Raw genomic sequence first — 19,456 nt, forward strand, 5'->3', positions numbered from 1 at the left:
GGATCTGTCTCCGTTGGATTTTTATCTTTGGGGATATCTGCAATCCGTTGTACACGACAGAACAATCAATAATGTTCATGAACTTCGGAATCGCATAACAACCGCATGTAATAACATAAAACGGGACGCCCTAATTATGGCGACAACGAAAAATCTAATACAAAGAGCGGAGTTCTGTATCATGAAAGATGGAATTCTGATGGATCGCAGTTCGAACTAGGGCTGTAACTTTTCCGAAGCTTCGAAGACTTCAAAGCTTCGAAGGAACGAAGGGAACTTCGAAGTTTCGAAGTTTCGAAGTTTCGAAGTTTCGAAGTTCCGAAGCTTCGAAGTCTTCCAAGTGCTCGAAATTTCAGTCTTCGAAACGTATGAAGTTGTAACTTATGAGTACCATACCATGTCACGATTTTTGATAAATAAAAATATTAATTTTCAGTCACCGGTGACTGACACTGAACTTTCCGTTTTGATTTTTCGTACTTAAATTAAATTTAAAAGAGTGTATTCTATTAATAAATTTCGGGATCATATCACGAATGTACTTAAAAAATAATACTTTGCAAACAAAAGTTTAATGAGTTTTATTAAATTCGGTGAAATCGGATATCGCGGACTAAATGAAAAGAAAGGCAAGACAGGCTTGGCGCTTGACAAAACTCACGTATTCAGTAATTCAGTAGGACTGTAACTTTGCTTCGAAACTTCGAAGTTTCTGAAATCGAAGCTTCGAAGCTTCGAAATCTTCGACCTTCGAAGGAAAGTTACAGCCCTAGTTCGAACATCTGATGTAACTTGATTTACTTTGCAAGAAATAATTTTTCATTAAAATTACGTTTGCACAAAATTTTTGAGTTTGAGGTCATTTTAAGATCATAGTGTAATCACTGTTGAATTCGTCTCGATGTCGGCAACAATCCTATGAGGTTCAAAACATATGGAGTCATTTAATAAAGTCAAGGTGACCTTTACTTTTTTTTATGTAAAAAGCATTTTTTCAGATTTAAGAATATGCGAACATGTAGCTCACCAAGTACTGATAAACTTTTGTTTAAAACATTTTTGAATTTCACTAGCGGAAATGCCTAAAAAATGGTAACATAACTTAACGCGTAGACCCTGCATGTGCCGTTGGAGAGGTATAGTTTCCAACTTCCTTTTCGCTGCAAAAAGTATAATGATAGCGTTAACGGATAGAAAGTTATAGCCAATTTTCTGAAAACAGTCTTTTCGGCAAAAAAATGTTCCCATGAGACTCATAAAAATGACTTCTATATGCAAAACGAAGGAAAATAATATATGAATCTGCAATGAATAAATAAAGACAATGTTATAAAAAATCGCAACTGCGTTTATATTTATCGAACCAGCAATATTTCCCGGACCTCCGACTTGTCGTTGACTTATACTACTGGAATATCGTGCCACCTCCTTCTATATCATGTTCTCCTAATACAAAAGTCAGTTTTCGCTGTTTCCGAAAAACTTCCGGCCCTCTCGCTCGTCACCGAGCTGCACTACTCAAAATCATAAGTACAGAATAAAGGTAGGCGCACACTAGATCGCACCGCGACTGCACGCCGACCACCCGCTTCCGCTGTTTTGACTTTCGTATATGTAGTTCATAGTTCTATGTTTTACATCACGCGTGGGCAAATTTTTGCTCGATAGGAGGCATTTTCAAGGGATACCACCACTTCTCCCGGCCGTGCGTCTCGCTCCCCGTGGCGGCCGTAGTGCCGTATTCCTTGAAAATGCCTTCGATCGAGCAAATATTTGCCCATGCGTGATGTAAAACATAGAACTATGAACTACATATACGAAAGACAAAACAGCGGAAGCGGGTGGTCGGCGTGCAGTCGCGGTGCGGTCTAATGTGCACCTACTTTTATTATAAGATATTACCGAAAAACGTGGTGGCTATATGGAAATTTCGGGCACTGTATGCAGAAAGTAGAATTGGTTCATCATGGTCAGACGCGTCAGACGATTCCTATGCAATAGCATGTGTATTCGCTGCATTTTCAAACTCGGTTTGAAACTTCGAAGTAATAGTAGTACCGCAATAGTACCATAAATGCAAAAAGCAGTCATACTAAACACAACAACAATACAATGCACTGGTATGAGCTTGGCATACCCCGTTCATATTAGCCCAAGCCAAAGCAAAATTCTGTGCCTACGAAACTCCCAACAGTAATAGTTTTTCATTAACAAATGATATATTCCATTGAAGTTTTAATTATTATAGAGCAAATACAATGGATCAAAAGGTTCCGCTTCGCCCAACGACAAATAAATGAAAAAATATAAAAAACCTATTACGATATTTGAATTTTAGGGTTGGAATTTTCAAATATAATAAAGCTAACAATGAATTACTCGTTAAAGATGAGAATATCTATACTATTTCTACGTCATTTTATATGTTTCTTCAATATCGAATTTGTATTGGGCTGGAACAAAAGTTCGTAGCGTTTGTAAATTAAAATTGAAAGCTAAAATTCAGATATTTATTCACAGATTTATTGTAATAATTAACGTTTTCGTTGTGCCCTTACGTTGTTGCTGTTACAAATCACAATGACAATGTAAATCTAAATTTGTAATGCAATTTCTCCTGGAACTATGTGGATATTTTAAAGTTTATAATTAGAAACAATGTGGATATTGTGATTATTTCTGCTATTTCACTGTAAAATGCAGGGGGGTTAATTTTTAACTTTTTCAATTTTTAGGACTAGATTTTTTAATAGGTACAAGTGCAGTAGTGTTTCATTCATTTTGTTCATTTATTGCTATGAGAATTTTACACCTTTAAAGTGTAGAGGTGTGAAGTTCACTCGGCAATAAGCAGACAAAATTCAGAGAGGTCGAGTTTGGAGTTTCTGATGCCATTACTTCGGGCTTCCTCTAATCCTCGGAAACGTGTGCATCGCTCCTGCACCGCATATTCGCACTCTGAAGGTGGCGAATTGAGGACAGGCGTTGGTGCAATTAGGACAGCAGTCTAACATTGTCATTCGTGATATTTTTCCCCAAATTTTTACTGTTTCATCAGTTTGGAAGAGAAACTACACCAATGGTTGTGATTATTGTTATATTATCATTCTTGGAATATTATTGTGCCCTGGTAAATAATGATAGAATATTAAATGCATATTATTAATAATTAGGAGTGTACGAGAACTCGAAAATCTCTGCATCTCGATGATCGACACGGGTCGGGCAGACATCGAGACGAGACTGGTTGGGTTCTCGAAAATGTTGCAGATTCTCAAAGGTTTCGGGATTCTCGAAATTAACTTCTCAAAATTATCGAGATTCTTAAAATTAACGGGATTCTCGAAATTATCAACATTCCCGAAATTAACGGAATTCTCGAAATTATCGAGATTCTCGAAAATTTCGGGGTTTTCAGTACTCGATTACCGTTATAAGACTCGCTTCGGAAACGCTCCAAATATCGGAAATCTCCGTTAAAAATTCCGAAAACCCCGCAATTTTCGAGAATTCCGGTACTTTCGAGAATCCCGGAACCTTCGAGTATCTGGAACATCTTCGGAAATCTCGACATTATCGAGATCTCAATCTCGAAAAAAATTCTCGACTCAACATTTTCGGGATCTCGCACACCACTATTATATAATAATGTACTTTCTAGTAATTATCTAATGGAAATGGGTATTTCTAATATAAAATAACGCACAAGAATTCAAAGTATCTGTTCTTTATTTGACCGAAGAAGAACTAGTCAGAAGACGTCTGTATCGTTAGGAAGCCGAACCTGAAGTGAAACTACAAAGAAAGTTTTAGGGGAAAGAAAAACCCCTGTTGGGTCCACTCGGGAAAAACAGATGTGGGAGGACCCTTAATTTATTACTCAGGGCCTTTTTGAATTTGAAGGTTGCAGGCCTTCCACTTCTGACCTGAGTCAGTGACAAAGTCCCGAGGACCGTTAAAATATACTGGGACACTCTTAGTATCCTTCAACACTCGACTGAATTTTGCAGATGTTCCAACATTATCTAATTATTTACGTTGTTTCAAATTGTTTAGTCGTTGACGTTCATCTTGTTGTAATCGTTTGGAAAAATTTGGTGACACCAGTCACGGATGACCACCATGGTCCCACTGGGAAACAGGCACCGGTCATCCGTGACTAGCATTGCAGTTAACGCGGTAAAACGATGTGGATGTACCTATATGTATAATGTTTCTCAAACATTGTTTTCCATATCAATTGTTTCCTTAAACAAGCATAACCGGTTTTCATAAGACGATATATGGTAAATACACTGCAGATCTTCATGCAAAATAAAAGCTGTTTTTCTAAAACGAAAAAATTTTTACTTTTTCATTAACTTGGAAGAGAAACTACACCAATGATTGCGATTATTGTTAAATTATCAGTCTTAAAATATCATTGTGCCCTGGACACCACAATAGAATTCTTACAACGTAAAAATACAATGATAGAATATTAAATGCATATTAATAAATAATGTATTTTAACTATTAGATGATCGCTCGTAATTGCTAGACTACAGATCTTTACGCATTTATGGCTTCTAAAAATTTTCAAAAAATGCTAGAGTATAAAATTGCACAGAATTTAATACGATTTTTATTTATTTCAGATCTATAAAGGCTGCTACCATCGAAAATAAGATTTTATTTGTTCCCTGCAAAAATTAAAAATTGCATAAACATCGGCAGTCTAGTAATTATTATGAGTAGAAGTGTCACATCATCCAGAAATGGGAAACAGAATTATTTGTCTAGAATTTATAGAAATGAATTTTTATACAGCAAAATATTTAGTGTTCTAAAGTTAGGGTCAGCAAAAAGCAAGAACGTTAAAAAAAGGACTGAGTATTATATATTTTAATATTATGTATTATAAATAAAAGATTTGATTTTAAGGTTGTTAATTAAGGTTGAGGTTAATACATATGGAAACAATTTTCCATATGATATGATATTATTCAAAAATTGGTGTAAAGCATATCTTGTGTTTCCACTGTTTCAATGAAATCCTCAATTGTACGAGATAGGCAAATTCGTTATCTAACGTAAGCCATGTACCATAAAATTGTTTCCCGCGAAGTACATTGTACTGCTTATGAAATTTTCGCTATTATAATCGTCGCGTGTTCTCGCAAAGTTGTCCAACAACTTGGGTGTAGCAGATTAACCAGCAATGTATATGGAGTAGAGACGTGTGGTAAAGTGTTACAAACAGTCTCACTGTTGGACCTCTCATGTTTGAATAAATACTAACCACTGCAGCACATAATAATTTTGCTAGAGTTCTCTTCATTTCGAAGAAACAGATTTAAGAGGTTATTATCTACGGGGAATTAGCTAGCAGTATAATTATATTTTATATAATATCGGTAATAATATATGTTGATATCTATCATAGTTTAAATGAAAGAAATAAAATTTCCGACTGAAATTTCATACAAAGTTATTTCACTATTTTCTGAAATTGTTCTATGAACTACCTAGAAATCACTGTTTAAATTGTGTAGTTTCAAAAGATAGTAACAATTGCATAGGAGAACCCAACGATCGATCCACATTTAGTTTAGTTTTGTTCAATGGTAAGTAACAATAGGCTCGTACTTTATTCCAAAGTGCTCGATTCTGTACGGGTGACAGGTACTACGACGCGACGTCTGAACGGAGCGGAGGTCAAACGCGAACAAGTTTCAGGGCATTGTAAAGGTCAGACACGTTGAGACAGTTGAATGCTTTTGGAGAATCGATCGTTCTAAGATGGTCGAACTTTCCGAGGCTGCGATTCTATCTACATACATACATGTATACGTTCTCCTTTGTCTATAGTTTCAAACATCACGAATTTCCGTCGATTCAGAATCAAACAATAATGTATGTAAATACAAAGCATATCATGCGTAAATGGAGATACGTTAAACTAAGTAATTCAGCTAACTGTAAAGTACAGGGTGTGTATGAAAATTATATGTCACGACCACCATAGCGTGATTCTACACCTCATGATCGGTGAAGATCTGTTAAAAAAAGTTTCCACAAAATTGTCCTTGACCTTGAATTTCACGGTCAAATTTTTTTTATTATTGCATTGTATTCTACGAATCATGTGGATGAAAAGTGTCAAAGGAACCATGGGTCAAAACTCAACCGTTTTGCCAGAAATTGATGCACAAGTTCTGTCGGCTGTAAGATGAATTTTATTCATAGAAGGTGAAGATTTCAAATTGAAATGCTAGTTGTTGACATAAAAACAGTCATGGAGCGAATGAAAACATACCTCACAGCTTTAAAGGCTACATGAATACAGTTCGAGTGACCTCCACTATCGTGATTTTGATTGCTTTGCTTTGATTCAGGGCTCAGAATTATTTACTCGCGACGGCCGATTTTGGAAGGCTACGCCCCTCGATCCGGCCGCGCCCTGCTTTGATTGATATCACATTCGTGTAAGGATACGCACGTGTGTGCCTGCAGAATCGGCACAACGCGGCGGTGACGCGCCGCCTTGGTGCGCAACATAGCTGCCAACCAAAGGATCCGATCCTGTCGTCCTAAAGGATCGCCGATCTCGTCATCGTAAAGCGGCAGCCACCGAAGACACCGAAAGCGTCCTCTGGTGATTTTCCGATTTCGGTAACTGAAAAGCAATGTAAGGGCGAGCACCGCTTTCGGACGAAGGGATCGGATCCTTTGGACGGCAGCTATCTATATGCAGATCGTGTACAAAGACACACACACGTGCGTATCCATACACGAATGTGATATCAATCAAAGCAAGGCGCGGCCAGATCGGGGGGTATATCCTTTGAAAATCGGCCGTCGCGTCGCGAGTAAATAATTCCGAGCCCTAAATCAAAGCAAAGCAATCATAATCACGATAGTGGAGGTCACTCGAACTGTATTCATGTGGTCTTTAACGCTGTAGCGGTGTGTTTTCATTCTCGCCATGACTGTTTTTATGTTGTTACGAGCCGAGGTTCAGGCAGCTATGCGGAAACCGAGGGTAGTTTGGAATTAGAGATTTTTTGGGTATAGGTAGGAAGGGTACACGTAGGACTAGCCAATGTCTATTTCACCACTGGGTCGCCTCGTGTGGAACAAGGAGTGGACTAGCCGATGTCTATTTCACCACCGGGTCGCCACCTGTAAGGTACACGTAGGACTGGCCGATGTCTATCTCACCACCGGGTCGCCTCGTGTGTGGAATACGGAAAAGTGGACTAGCCGATGTCTATTTCACCACCGGGTCGCCACTGTAAGGGGTACACGAGGACTAGCCAATGTCTATTTCACCACTGGGTCGCCTCGAGGGAACAAGGGAGTGGACTAGCCGATGTCTATTTCACTACCGGGTTGCCACCTTGTACGCTAGGGTATTCACAAGGACTAGCCGATGTTTATCTCACCACCGGGTCGCCTCGTGTGACCAAGGGAGTGGACTAGCCGATGTCTATTTCACCACCGGGTCGCCACTTGTAAGGTATAGGGTCGCGGTTCCGCCTGTCTCGTAACTTATTGATTGAAATAGATACACCTCGAGCGGCAAAGGTGTATCGTCGTAGAATACTAGCGACTGAGAAATCGAAAAGGATAATGAATACTAGAGATGAACTCTTAATAAGTTCACACACAATAATATATTTTGAAATATGAATAATAAAAATGATTAGTGTAATATGTTGTCGCGGTGTCGCGGACTAAACTCTCTCTCTGTTTTTACGCACTGAGGAATGCGGGGACGATCTACTACAGAAATCCCGTTATGGGATACGTACCGGAAGAACTACTATGAATCTGCTTGACAGGGAATCTATACCCGATCTTGCTTCGCACAGAATAACGACGTGAACAGACGTGAACTACGCGAGTCTCCTGAGATCAATGCCCGATCCAACGGGGAATGACCATGCTCTTATAGTGCCCAAAATCGGCCTAGACGAGGGTGGGGAACTTCTGATTACGACTGAATTCCTGGAAATTATGCAACTCGCTGCATCGCCTGCAAGGGTCCCAATATGACTCGATTTTGAATGAGCCCTTTATTTCTGAATAGGCCCTCTGTTTTGACACATATCTCCGGAAGGGTCAAAACATACGTAACAATGTCAACAACTAGCCTTCTATGAATAAAATCTAGGTGCACGGTAGTGCACCAGCCAAGTTCTTGCACTACCTCCTTTTACACGAAACAACTTAGCCGTTTTTTAGAGGCTTATAACTCGACACTGGAGGCAGATGGAGAGGCACAATTTCGTACACTTGTTAAATGCTATCATGTCTCAATATTGACAAAACATTAATCTTCCAACATTAGTAGGTTCCGAGATATAGGACCTCAAAAATCGCTTTTGTCACTGACTGACTGACTGACAGATCATCAAAACCTTTTGAGTACTTCCCATTGACCTACAAGCTTGAAATTTGGTACATAGGTTCACTATAACAAACACTCAAAGGAATAATCATCAAAGTTTGAAATTTTACACCTTAAAGGGGTTGTATTAAAAAAAACGAAATAGGTTATGTATGGAGAAAATTAAATATGCCGCTTTTCCCATAAGGAACCGTGTAAATTCCGGAAAGAATCATCTGCTCTCTCCAAACGTTCGTATAGCGCCATTCGAGGTAGTGGCAAACAGCTCAAACTGGTAGATTACAATAAGGTAGAAAATGACACTAAAATTATAACAAAAAAAATCTAGGTAAAGTTGGGTTCTAATTCGCCGGCAGAGTGTTAATCTTTGATACCTACTTGATAATTGATGAAATTTCAACAAAAATTGATGAAATCCCAACAAAAACATTCTGTAAACAGGAGCCAAGTTCTTGTGGCCGTAAAAAGTTGTGAGATCAAACAAAATACGGCCAAGTTCGTTAGCTTAGAAATACCTCTTGCAATACTGAAAAAAGCGTTTGTAAAAATTAGTTAAAAAGAACGCTATTTAATTTTTAAAGAGTCACATGGAGGGCTAAATTATTCAAACTTGGCCGTTACTTTTTAAACCAATGGCCCTAAAACGTGTTAGGTAGCGGCCAAGTTTGAATAATTTAGCCCTCCATGTGACTCTTTAAAAATTAAATAGCGTTCTTTTTAACTAATTTTCATTTTTATTTTTCTAAGCTAACGAACTTGGCCGTATTCTGTTTGATCTCACAACTTTTTACGGCCATACGAACTTGGCTCCTGTTTACAGAATGTTTTTGTTGGGATTCATCTTACAGCCGACAAAACTTGTGCATCAATTTCTAGCAGAACGATTGAGTTTAGACCCATGTTTCCTTTGACACTTTCATCCCCGTGATGCGTAGAATACAATGCAATAATAAAAAAAATTGACCCTGAAATTCAAGGTCAAGGACAATTTTGCGGCAACTATTTTTAACAGATCTTCACCGCGCGCGATCATGAGGTGTAGAATCACGCTATGGTGGTCGTGACATATAATTTTCATACACCTTGTACAATGTAAAAATTAGACGTTTTCTGTTTTGTAGAATAAATTTTAATCTCACGATTAAACAAAAAATTGGATTACCACTGTAGTCGTTTTTCAGATTACAATGACACGAAACACGATGTAACTTCGATCACAGTTACTTGTGTAACAAGCGATTGAAGTTTCAACCTTGACATTTACAGTAGAGGCACACGAATTCGTAACTTTGCTTGTTACACAATTAATTATGATCGTAACTTACGCCGTGTTTGATGTCATTTTAATTAGAAAAACGAAACGAATACTATGATAAAAGTTTGCTTGATGAAAAACCAAAAATTGGAAAGTTTAATTTTTTATTTAAAGATCTGAGCTCACGCCAGTCTTTCATCTTTTCCGAACGCTTGTGCTTCGACTCTCTGCCTCTCTTGCTTCTTCATTTGCCGTCCTCTTTCATGCTTGAAACTTTAATAGCTTATTACGTGAGTAATTACAATCGTAATGATATCGTGGTTAGTGCCAATTTAATTAGACAAACGAAACGAATACGACAGTGAAAATTTCATTAAAAAAGATATAAATGTAGGAAAGTTGCAATCTTTTGCTTCACTTGAATTGACCCGAGTCTCACCGATTATTAATTAAAACATTCAAGACGGCAAACACGTTTTTCGAGTGAATTCTGCGTGAAATCGGTATTCGACACATTCGTTAAAACTTTGACATAATTCTTTACTATTATTTATTTCACAGTGTTCCTTTAAAAAATGATTTTGTACGGAGTTGTTTCGAGTTAGCTAAGTTATGTTACAAAGTATGTGTATCTTGACTTTCCAGTTCATGTTGTATTCAACAAATTTTTCAGATATTATAGGATTTCTACGAATGCTGTTTCAGCGGAGAATGGGTTAAGCATTGTGCCGGTCTTCCCATTCGAGCTAAAAATAGCTTTCCATCTGACAAAGAATAGTTAGAGAACACCAGTGTGCAATTGTTTTCCTCTTTACGCCACCACGCGCAGCGAACGTTCCGTCGAAACTCGATCGTTTTGAGTAGTTGATTCGTATTTCTTTTTTAATTGGTTCTTTTCGTTGTGGGGGACGAAAGTCACTTGAAAATGGTTGATAGTTCTAGTTTTTTTCTGGAGCAAACATGTGTATGTGTATCTGAAGCGTTCGAGATATGAATTTATTTCAAAGTAGTTCCTATGTACAGGGTGTATGAAAATTATATGTCACGACCACCATAGCGTGATTCTACACCTCATGATCGGTGAAGATCTGTTAAAAAAAGTTGCCGCAAAATTGTCCTTGACCTTGAATTTCAGGGTAAAATTTTTTTATTATTGCATTGTATTCTATGCATCACGGGGATGAAAAGTGTCAAAGGAACCATGTGTAAAAACTCAACCGTTCTGCTAGAAATTGATGCACAAGTTTTGTCGGCTGTAAGATGAATTTTATTCATAGAAGGCTAGTTGTTGACATAAAAACAATCATGGTGAGATGAAAAGACACCGCTACAGCGTTAAAGACCACATGAATACAGTTCGAGTGACCTCCACTATCGTGATTTTGATTGCTTTGCTTTGATTTAGGGCTCGGAATTATTTACTCGCGGCGGCCGATTTTTAAAGGATATACCGCCGATCCGGCCGCGCCTTGCTTTGATTGATATCACATTCGTGTAGGGATACGCACGTGTGTGTGTGTGTTTGTGCGCGATCTGCACAGCGCGGCACTGACCAGCAGTGACGCGCCGCCTCGGTGCGTAACATAGCTGCCGTCCAAAGGATCCGATCCCATCGCCGATCCCATCATCATAAAGCGGTGCTCGCCCTTACATCGTTTTTCAGTTACCAAAACCTGAAAATTACCAAAGGACGTTTTCAGTGTCTTTGGTGGCTGCCACTTTACGATGACCAGGTCGGCGATCCTTTCGGACAACAGGAGCGGATCCTTTGTTTCCACACACGTGCGTATCCCTACACGAATGTGATATCGATCAAAGCAGGGCGCGGCCGGATCGGGGGGCGTAGCCTTCCAAAATCGGCCGTCGCGAGTAAATAATTCCGAGCCCTGAATCACAGCAAAGCAATCAAAATCACGATAGTGGAGATCACTCGAACTGTATTCATGTAGCCTTTAAAGCTGTAGCGGTGTGTTTTCATTCTCTCCATGACTGTTCTTATGTCAACAAGTAGCATTTCAATTTGAAATCTTCAACTTCTATGAATAAAATTCATCTTACAGCCGACAGAACTTGTGCATCAATTTCTGGTAAAACGGTTGTATTTTGACCCATTGTTCCTTTGACACTTTTCATCCACATGATTCTTAGAATATAATGCAATAATAAAAAAATTTTACCTTGAAATTCAAGGTCAAGGACAATTTTGCGGAAACTTTTTTTAACAGATATTAACCGATCATGAGGTGTAGAATCACGCTATGGTGGTCGTGACATATAATTTTCATACACCCTGTACATGCCTAGCAAAATTGAACTTCTTATTTTATTTCATTGTAAAGCCAATACAGTAACGTCGCGAGCTAGCTCCCATTGCCTGTTCCAGGCACCGTGGTCTACGGGGAGACGTTGGAATGTGCTCATGGTAGTGGAATGGGATAGTAGAAGGGGAAAAGCAGGAGAGGAAGAAGCTACCCGTTTGGATAGCACTTGGCGACACCAATCCGCATGAGATCCGCATTCGAAGAAGTCCGTTCGTTCAAAAGTTGTGACGTCATTAGTGACCAAAGATGACTTTTTAGCCCTTTTTTGGGCACGTTTCTGCTTATAACTTTTGGATTTGTTATTGCACGTGGACAAAGTCGCGGGTACAGCTAGTTTATAATGAAACTGAGTAGATGAAAAATAAAATTGTGATAGAATTGGAAGAATTTAAGAGCCTCGGTATTTATCATCAACCTATTAAAATTATTCGAGGAAGAAAATTAATATTTACGTGGCTCTAGTACCTTATTTTGCATAAAAATCCGCACTCCAGTTATAATCGTTGATTATAACTCTTTCATTGGATATTACGCAAGCAGAATCGAGCATACTCGTATGTGTATCTTACATTAGTGTGCAAGATCCAATTACTATTGAAACGTGACACGAGGACGTCGGAAAGTGCAATATATCCGTGATGAAGACAGATGACAAGCGTTATCATGGGGATAGGTGAAAGATATTGGTCAGAACGCTGTTAACAAGTAGCGAGTATGGGCACAATGAAAATTGTATAACAAGATGTCAGATAGCTTTTGGAATTGATTTAGCTTGAAAATATAGAAAGATTTTGTTTCAAATGCGTAGCACTTTTTCTAAAAAAAATAACTTTGGCAAATTTTACTGTTACATATTACTATTTTAATATACGAATACTTCTGGGAATGTTCCAAATGTAACATGTTTAATTTCATTAACAGCACATAATTTCATAAAACTATGTAAAAGTATGAAAATGAAATTTTTTTAACGTTATAATACATCTGACGTTGTTTTTTTTAATTTTGTAAATTAGGTTAATTTATCATTGTACTTTATACCGCCACTTTTTCGTCATGTGTAGCTCCATTTTTTATACACTTTTTAATTAATTTATTCCTCATCCTCCTTCTTGGTAATACTTGCCGAGCATAAATAAAAGCTCAAAAAGTACATGACTGATATCTAAAGATTATTCTGGATATTAATAGCTTCCATCGGTACGAAAATTATCTATTTGTGTGGAATTTATCATACTTTTTATTAAAATATTACCGAAAAAGAATGAACTTTTATCGAAACAATTTTCTTTCTTCTTCGGATAATATCTCGTTAACTATTAGGTTTAGGACATATGAGGTTCAACACTGTTATATTCAGAATTTGATACTCTATCGATCTATGGAATAAAAAATAGGACATTCCATGTAAAAAAACTTAATTTGACTTTGAAATCGCCCCTCCCCACCATTCTAGTCCTCAAAAAAATTAGACTATATGATTGTACATACCCTTCATACCGAATAATTTTTGTGAACAAATTTTTTTCGTAACTTCAGTGCGTCACAAGATATTTCCGTTATCAGATAAACGAAATATCCTCTATATGTATATGTTAGAGCATTGCAACATTTTAGTTACCTGATACCGCCCCTTGTTGTATCGTAGTTGAGAACTCGATTGCCGTGAAGCCACTGGACAACGCTATACTGAACTTGCATCGCTATATGGCGTATAACGCACAATAGTTCGATGGTGCTATCGGCCTCGTAGTACTTGTCCCTCAGGGGGTCACCCAAGGCGTCCACTATTTGGACGGACGGCGCTGAAAACGATATAATAATTCCATATTAATTTTATCGTTCTAATCAGGGACCATAACTGTTATAACCAAACAGAATAATAAGTGTTGCATCGACTAAAATCGGATCGATTACAAATAAGGATTATAAGTAACCGAAAATTTGGGCAATCGAAACAGTTTTTCTTCATCGATAACATCTATTTTTGAACAGTAATAACAGTTATTTGTAACCAAAACGTATAAAAATCGATATTTTTTAATCATTTCGTCCTTCGAATTTTTTCCTTTATATTTTGTGTACGTTATCTTAAATTTCAATAATAATCAACTCTTTATTAATGATTTTAATCGTAGAAAATTTTAGAATAACTGTTATTTTTGCTCCCTGGTTCAAATTGTAACATACACTGCATATGTCAATATACAGGGTGTATTGGATGTTTATTTGTCATTGCCAAGTATAGTAAACACGCTGGAAGATATCCTCAACGTTCTCACCCTATGCGTCGTACAATTGAACACATTGATACAATAAATTGTTACAGCATGTGATTCGATAAGTGCCGAAGTGATAGAGAGGGAATACGATTCAATCCGCGATAAGAAGGTTGCAGCATTGCATTGATACCAATGGCAATCGTTTTGAACACCTTCTGCAAATGCAAGTTTATTTAGCCTTTTTTCTCATAAATGTCCTTTGCTGACCCTCAAAGGCCTTAATGTTGCACCTCGTTGATTCGTCTCAACATCCGCTATCAGAAAACACGTACCGAAACATAGTGTTCTACTGAAAAAACAAAGGTGAAAATGAGTCGTTTAAAAACCGCCAATGATTTCTAGTTATTTTGGATCTACAAATGCTATTAGCAATGAACATCGAATTTTATTTAGTACCACATTCTCAAAAAGTGTCCACAAAAATTGAAAAATGCAAAACATCCGCAGTCTAGTTATCATATTTGAAATTCCAATTATACGGAGAGCTTACGCAATAATTCGTATAGCGCAGGGTAGTATTATACTTAGAGTTTTATTTTCGTCTAGTCAGCTCTCGCGTGTCCATACGGTTTTCAATACCTTTCTTAGCTGTCAGCATATCTGACTGTGGGTATATTTGCTTAACAGCACGTATTTCAATATCGACTATATAAAAAGAGCTTTCTCTATCCCGGAAATGGTATGGAAATTGTGTTGGGATGTATCGTAAAGGGAAAAGGAACGCATGTTTTATTTGAGACAGACTGTCGTCGCGTTACATCGATGCAAGCTTCGAAAAATGTATGACATAAAAAATTGTTGCGTCGCGTCGATACTCGACTGCAATTAGCGAGCCGCTGAGATACACGCCTCAAAGAGAAATAATAAATGAAATAATGGAACAGTCGCGTTTTTCGGATAACAGTAAAACTTTACTAGATGGTGTGAAGACCGGTGTACAGTAACGTCCCATTCTAAGGCAATTCTCGGTTCTGCGTTGTGACATCGATCGGAACAGGACACTATTTTTTTGTGGCTACGTCAACCGCGCCGAACGTAGGAAAAGGACAGCATTTAAACACGGTCGAAGGCGCAACAAAAAATAGCGTATCGGTGAGACAATACCAGTACAATACTGAAACTTCTTTATTTTTTACTTACTTTTAATGAAATTTTACCTATACATTTGTGGCAGTTTTCTCGTGACAAAACGACACCAAACAAGATACAATTTAACCTATATTTACTGTGCATGTAAAGCATAACTTACAATTTATCATACAATATTTCACATATGCTATACAATACATATCACATTTTTACATAAAAAACTTAACATCTTGAAAATACAATAAATAATGTATTAAATCCTCTAATACGTACATATACAGGGTGTCCCAAAATTCGTGAAAATCCCGAAAGAGGGTGGTTCCTGAGACCATTTCAAGCGACATTTTCCTTTGCAAAAATGTTATCCGCGGCTTTGTTTAGGAGTTATTAACGAAAAACACGGACCAATCAGAGCGCGCCCTGGCCCGGCGCGCCAAGCCGCGCCGGCAAGCGAGTGTTGCGGTACGCCGTGACATCGCATCGTGACGGCGCACAGTGGTCGGAACGTATAGGGAAAATGGAAAAAACTTCATAACTTCGGCAATTCTCAATATTTTTGAATAATTCTTTTTTTTATTGCTTCTCAATCTTCAAACTTCTCATATTATCAAACGAAATATTAAACAATGAACTTAATATAATTGTTTATACATAATATGTTTTATTACATTACGAACTCTTATTTCAGCATACTAAAATTGAATACTTGAAATAGTATTAAGCAAAAAGACTAGAAATAGAATTAAACAAACAAACTTCAAATAGCATTAAACAAACAAACTTTAAATAGTATTAGACAAACAAACTTGAAATAGTATTAATCAAAAAGCTTAATATCATTTTGTATACATAATATTACGAATAATATTATTAACGAATAGTATTATCCGCGATTGATCATTTTGTTGGAATTTATTCCTATGAGAATAACAATTCGGTACAGGGATCATAATCCTTCGAACCGTCTAGCGAAGTGCCGCCCACTTATTCAGGAATCCTGCTTCGTTGCTGAAACTTCATGCGCTCTCAAACTTTAAACGTTAATATCAGCTAAACGTGGAAAAACGTGGCGCTGATTTTTGCAGGACTATTGTGTGATGGTGTCTTCTTTCAAAAGATGCCACTCAGACAATGTAGGAACGTGTAGCTTTTTTTGTAGAGCTACAGAAAGCAGCTGTAATATGAAATTATACGTATCCTACTTTCGGGCTTTATATTGTTATTTTGGTTGTGAGTTTTCGAAAATTATTAACATCGGGCATAAGCTGAGACTATATACATTTATAATATATAGCATATATGGTTATAAATGTCCTCAAAAATGAAAGAATAACGTCGAGCGTGTGGTTAGAAATCTATAAGAATCCAACTAGAATCTGAGAGGTCTACTTTAGATCTATTTTTCTCCGTTATGAAAGAGAAAAACATAGATCCATTTTCATAGCAAGATACATTGGTTTATGGCCTATCAGGAAATAGTGGTCAATATTTGAAATAACGACTTTCATAATTTAGGGTTTTTTCCTGCTTCCGACCACTGTGCGGCGCGGCGTCCCAGGGCGCGCTCTGATTGGTCCGTGTTTTTCGTTAATAACTCCTAAACAAAGCCGCAGTTGACTTTGGTGCAAAGGAAAATGTCTCTTAGAATGGTCTCAGGAACCACCCCCTTTCGGGATTTTCACGAATTTTGGGACACCCTGTATAATAGAAGTTTTGTTATTTTTGTTGTATGTGTGTTGTAATCAGAGTTGTGCAGAATTACAACTGAATTACTCCAGAATTATAATTACATTGTAATTCAGTTATATTGTAATTTATAATTCAGATCTTCGTTCAATTAAATTACAATGTAATTCGTAATTGCAATGGAGTACAATTATAAAATACTTCGTAATTAAATTACATAAAATAGCGTTACGTATTATGAACGAGGACGAGGAATAGAAACTACGCCGCACAGACACTAAACACACAAGTACATGAAAGAAAAACATACAAATATAACGCACTTCTTCAAAGTTCTGGGCTATAAATTGGAAAGCTGTATTTTAATTATATTGTATTTCTATTATATTGTATTTCAATTATATTGTATTTCAATTATATTGTATTTCAATTATATTGTATTTCAATTATATTGTATTTCAATTATATTTTATTTCAATTACATTGTATCTCAATTATATTGTATTTCAATTATATTGTATTTCAATTACACATCTGATTAAAATACTTAGTAATTGAATTACATTGTATTTCAATTATATAGTAATTCAGTTGCGACATAATTGAATTCCTATTAATTGAATTACAATGTAATTGAATTAGCACAACTCTGGTTGTAATATGTAAATTGGAAGAGTATCGAAAACTGTTGCCAATGTGATTTAGTTGAAAATGATTGAAATGCGATCTGTACAATTCGGCTCAATTCGGCTCAATTCGGTTCAATTCAGCACGAGATTCTCGTGTATCTCAAGTGTTGGAGCATTCGTGAGATGCCCGGATAGTACGGGGGGAAATATTTGTTTACCCGAGTATCTTTCGAGCACCCGGATATCCGCGTATCTCACTTGATTCACTTGAAATCACTATCTCTAGTCTACACCCGATATCCTCAACAATAAAAACTGTATGATGCTGCGCTCCGAAAACGTAATAAAGGATTCTTATGGCGTAACTCTCCTTCAGGATGTTTAATATAGTTTGTTCCTTATTCGCAATACAAGTTCTGCACTCGAAATTCACCCTTTTGCAAATCAATTTCACCCATTAGGAATATTTAAAATTAGATTAAATTGTATATTTATTTATAGTATCATTATTGCGAGGGAAACATAAGACTCGATATTCAATACGCTTCAATGAATACATGTATAAGTACTTTCATTTTAAAAATTGGCTAATCAGAAAATATGGCTACATTGAATATACATATCAACACACAGTTTTGGTACATTACAAAGTTAACGAATTCGTAATTACTTTAAAATAAGTATCTGATGTAGATCTTCGCAATAAATGAAATTTTCAATTTCTAAACAATTAATTTATGGTACATTTGATTTGATCTTTTTCTATAAAAACTTACTTAAAAATACTTTATTTGCAAAAGGGTGAAATTGATCTGCAGAAGGTTGAATTTGACTTGCAAAAGGGTGAATTTGGAGTTAAAAACCTATAACCAAACGATTGTTGGTAATTTAGTTCTTTGTACATATCTACGTCCATTGTGCCTGGACAACAATATTATTTTTCAAATCTCATGTTCAGATCAATTATGTATTTTCAGTGAATTTTTCTTGTTTACAGTGGCCCATTGAACGTGCAACGCCGTGTCTGCGCGTTTCGAATGTCTCTCGCTCTTACGTTGCTAGAAACGTAATGCGAATATAGCGCGGATCTGCTGGAATGAAACTGCGAGAACGCGTGGACCGCGAAGGGATAATATCACAAAACTAGTTAGCATAGGGTGGTGTTTGTTTGAAACTTGTTTGGAAACACAAATAATTTAATATACAATATCAAAGTGTGTTGCGTGTTGCCGTGTCACTGTGCGTGGCAGTAGGACGTGTTCTGTTGCTTGAATGTAAAGAATATTTGTGTTTCTATCGGTTGATGTACATGGATATGTTGGTGCCGCTGGTGGCGGTGATAAAGCTTAAAAATTGTGGCGAAAGAAAGAGATAAATTTCATGCAGAAAATTCGTTTATTCGTAAAATACAAATACTGTATGCTGTACAAACCAAACACCTACACCTACACCTCTGGATCAATGGACATTTGTAAGATAAACTTGCCGCAAAATTGTTTATAACAAAGAAAATTGTTGTTAAAGTTTGTTTTCACATCAATACCTTCTACTCGTCGAGAAGAGAAAAAGTTTGAAAGGAGCCATATGTCGCAAACAAATGGTTATCGAGATATAAGCTGTTAAAGTTTTTGCAAAATTTGATTGTGTCGAATTATACGTATATGTAGACAAAAGCCTACTACTACAGCCCACACGACCGAGTCGATGAGACAGACCACGATCGTGTGCGTGCCTTAAACATTCGTCGCTAGGCCCGTATCAAGCGATCGTCTCCCTGCCCATTCGAATCATAAATTTGA

General features: G+C 37.0%; 1 protein-coding gene across 12 annotated transcripts in view; it reads right to left on the reverse strand.

Annotated features, from left to right (window-relative positions):
• LOC143215469 (lachesin) overlaps positions 1-19,456 on the reverse strand; it is a 653,313-nt gene that overhangs the window by 43,495 nt on the left and 590,362 nt on the right. For all 12 annotated transcript variants that reach the window (XM_076437612.1, XM_076437613.1, XM_076437611.1 and 9 more), the window contains one exon: positions 13,593-13,776. In XM_076437612.1, the coding sequence (XP_076293727.1) occupies positions 13,593-13,776 (184 nt within the window). The remainder of the gene's footprint in view (positions 1-13,592; positions 13,777-19,456) is intronic.

The sequence above is a fragment of the Lasioglossum baleicum genome, chromosome 13 (assembly GCF_051020765.1).
Source record: "Lasioglossum baleicum chromosome 13, iyLasBale1, whole genome shotgun sequence".
Taxonomy (NCBI): Eukaryota; Metazoa; Arthropoda; class Insecta; order Hymenoptera; family Halictidae; genus Lasioglossum; species Lasioglossum baleicum.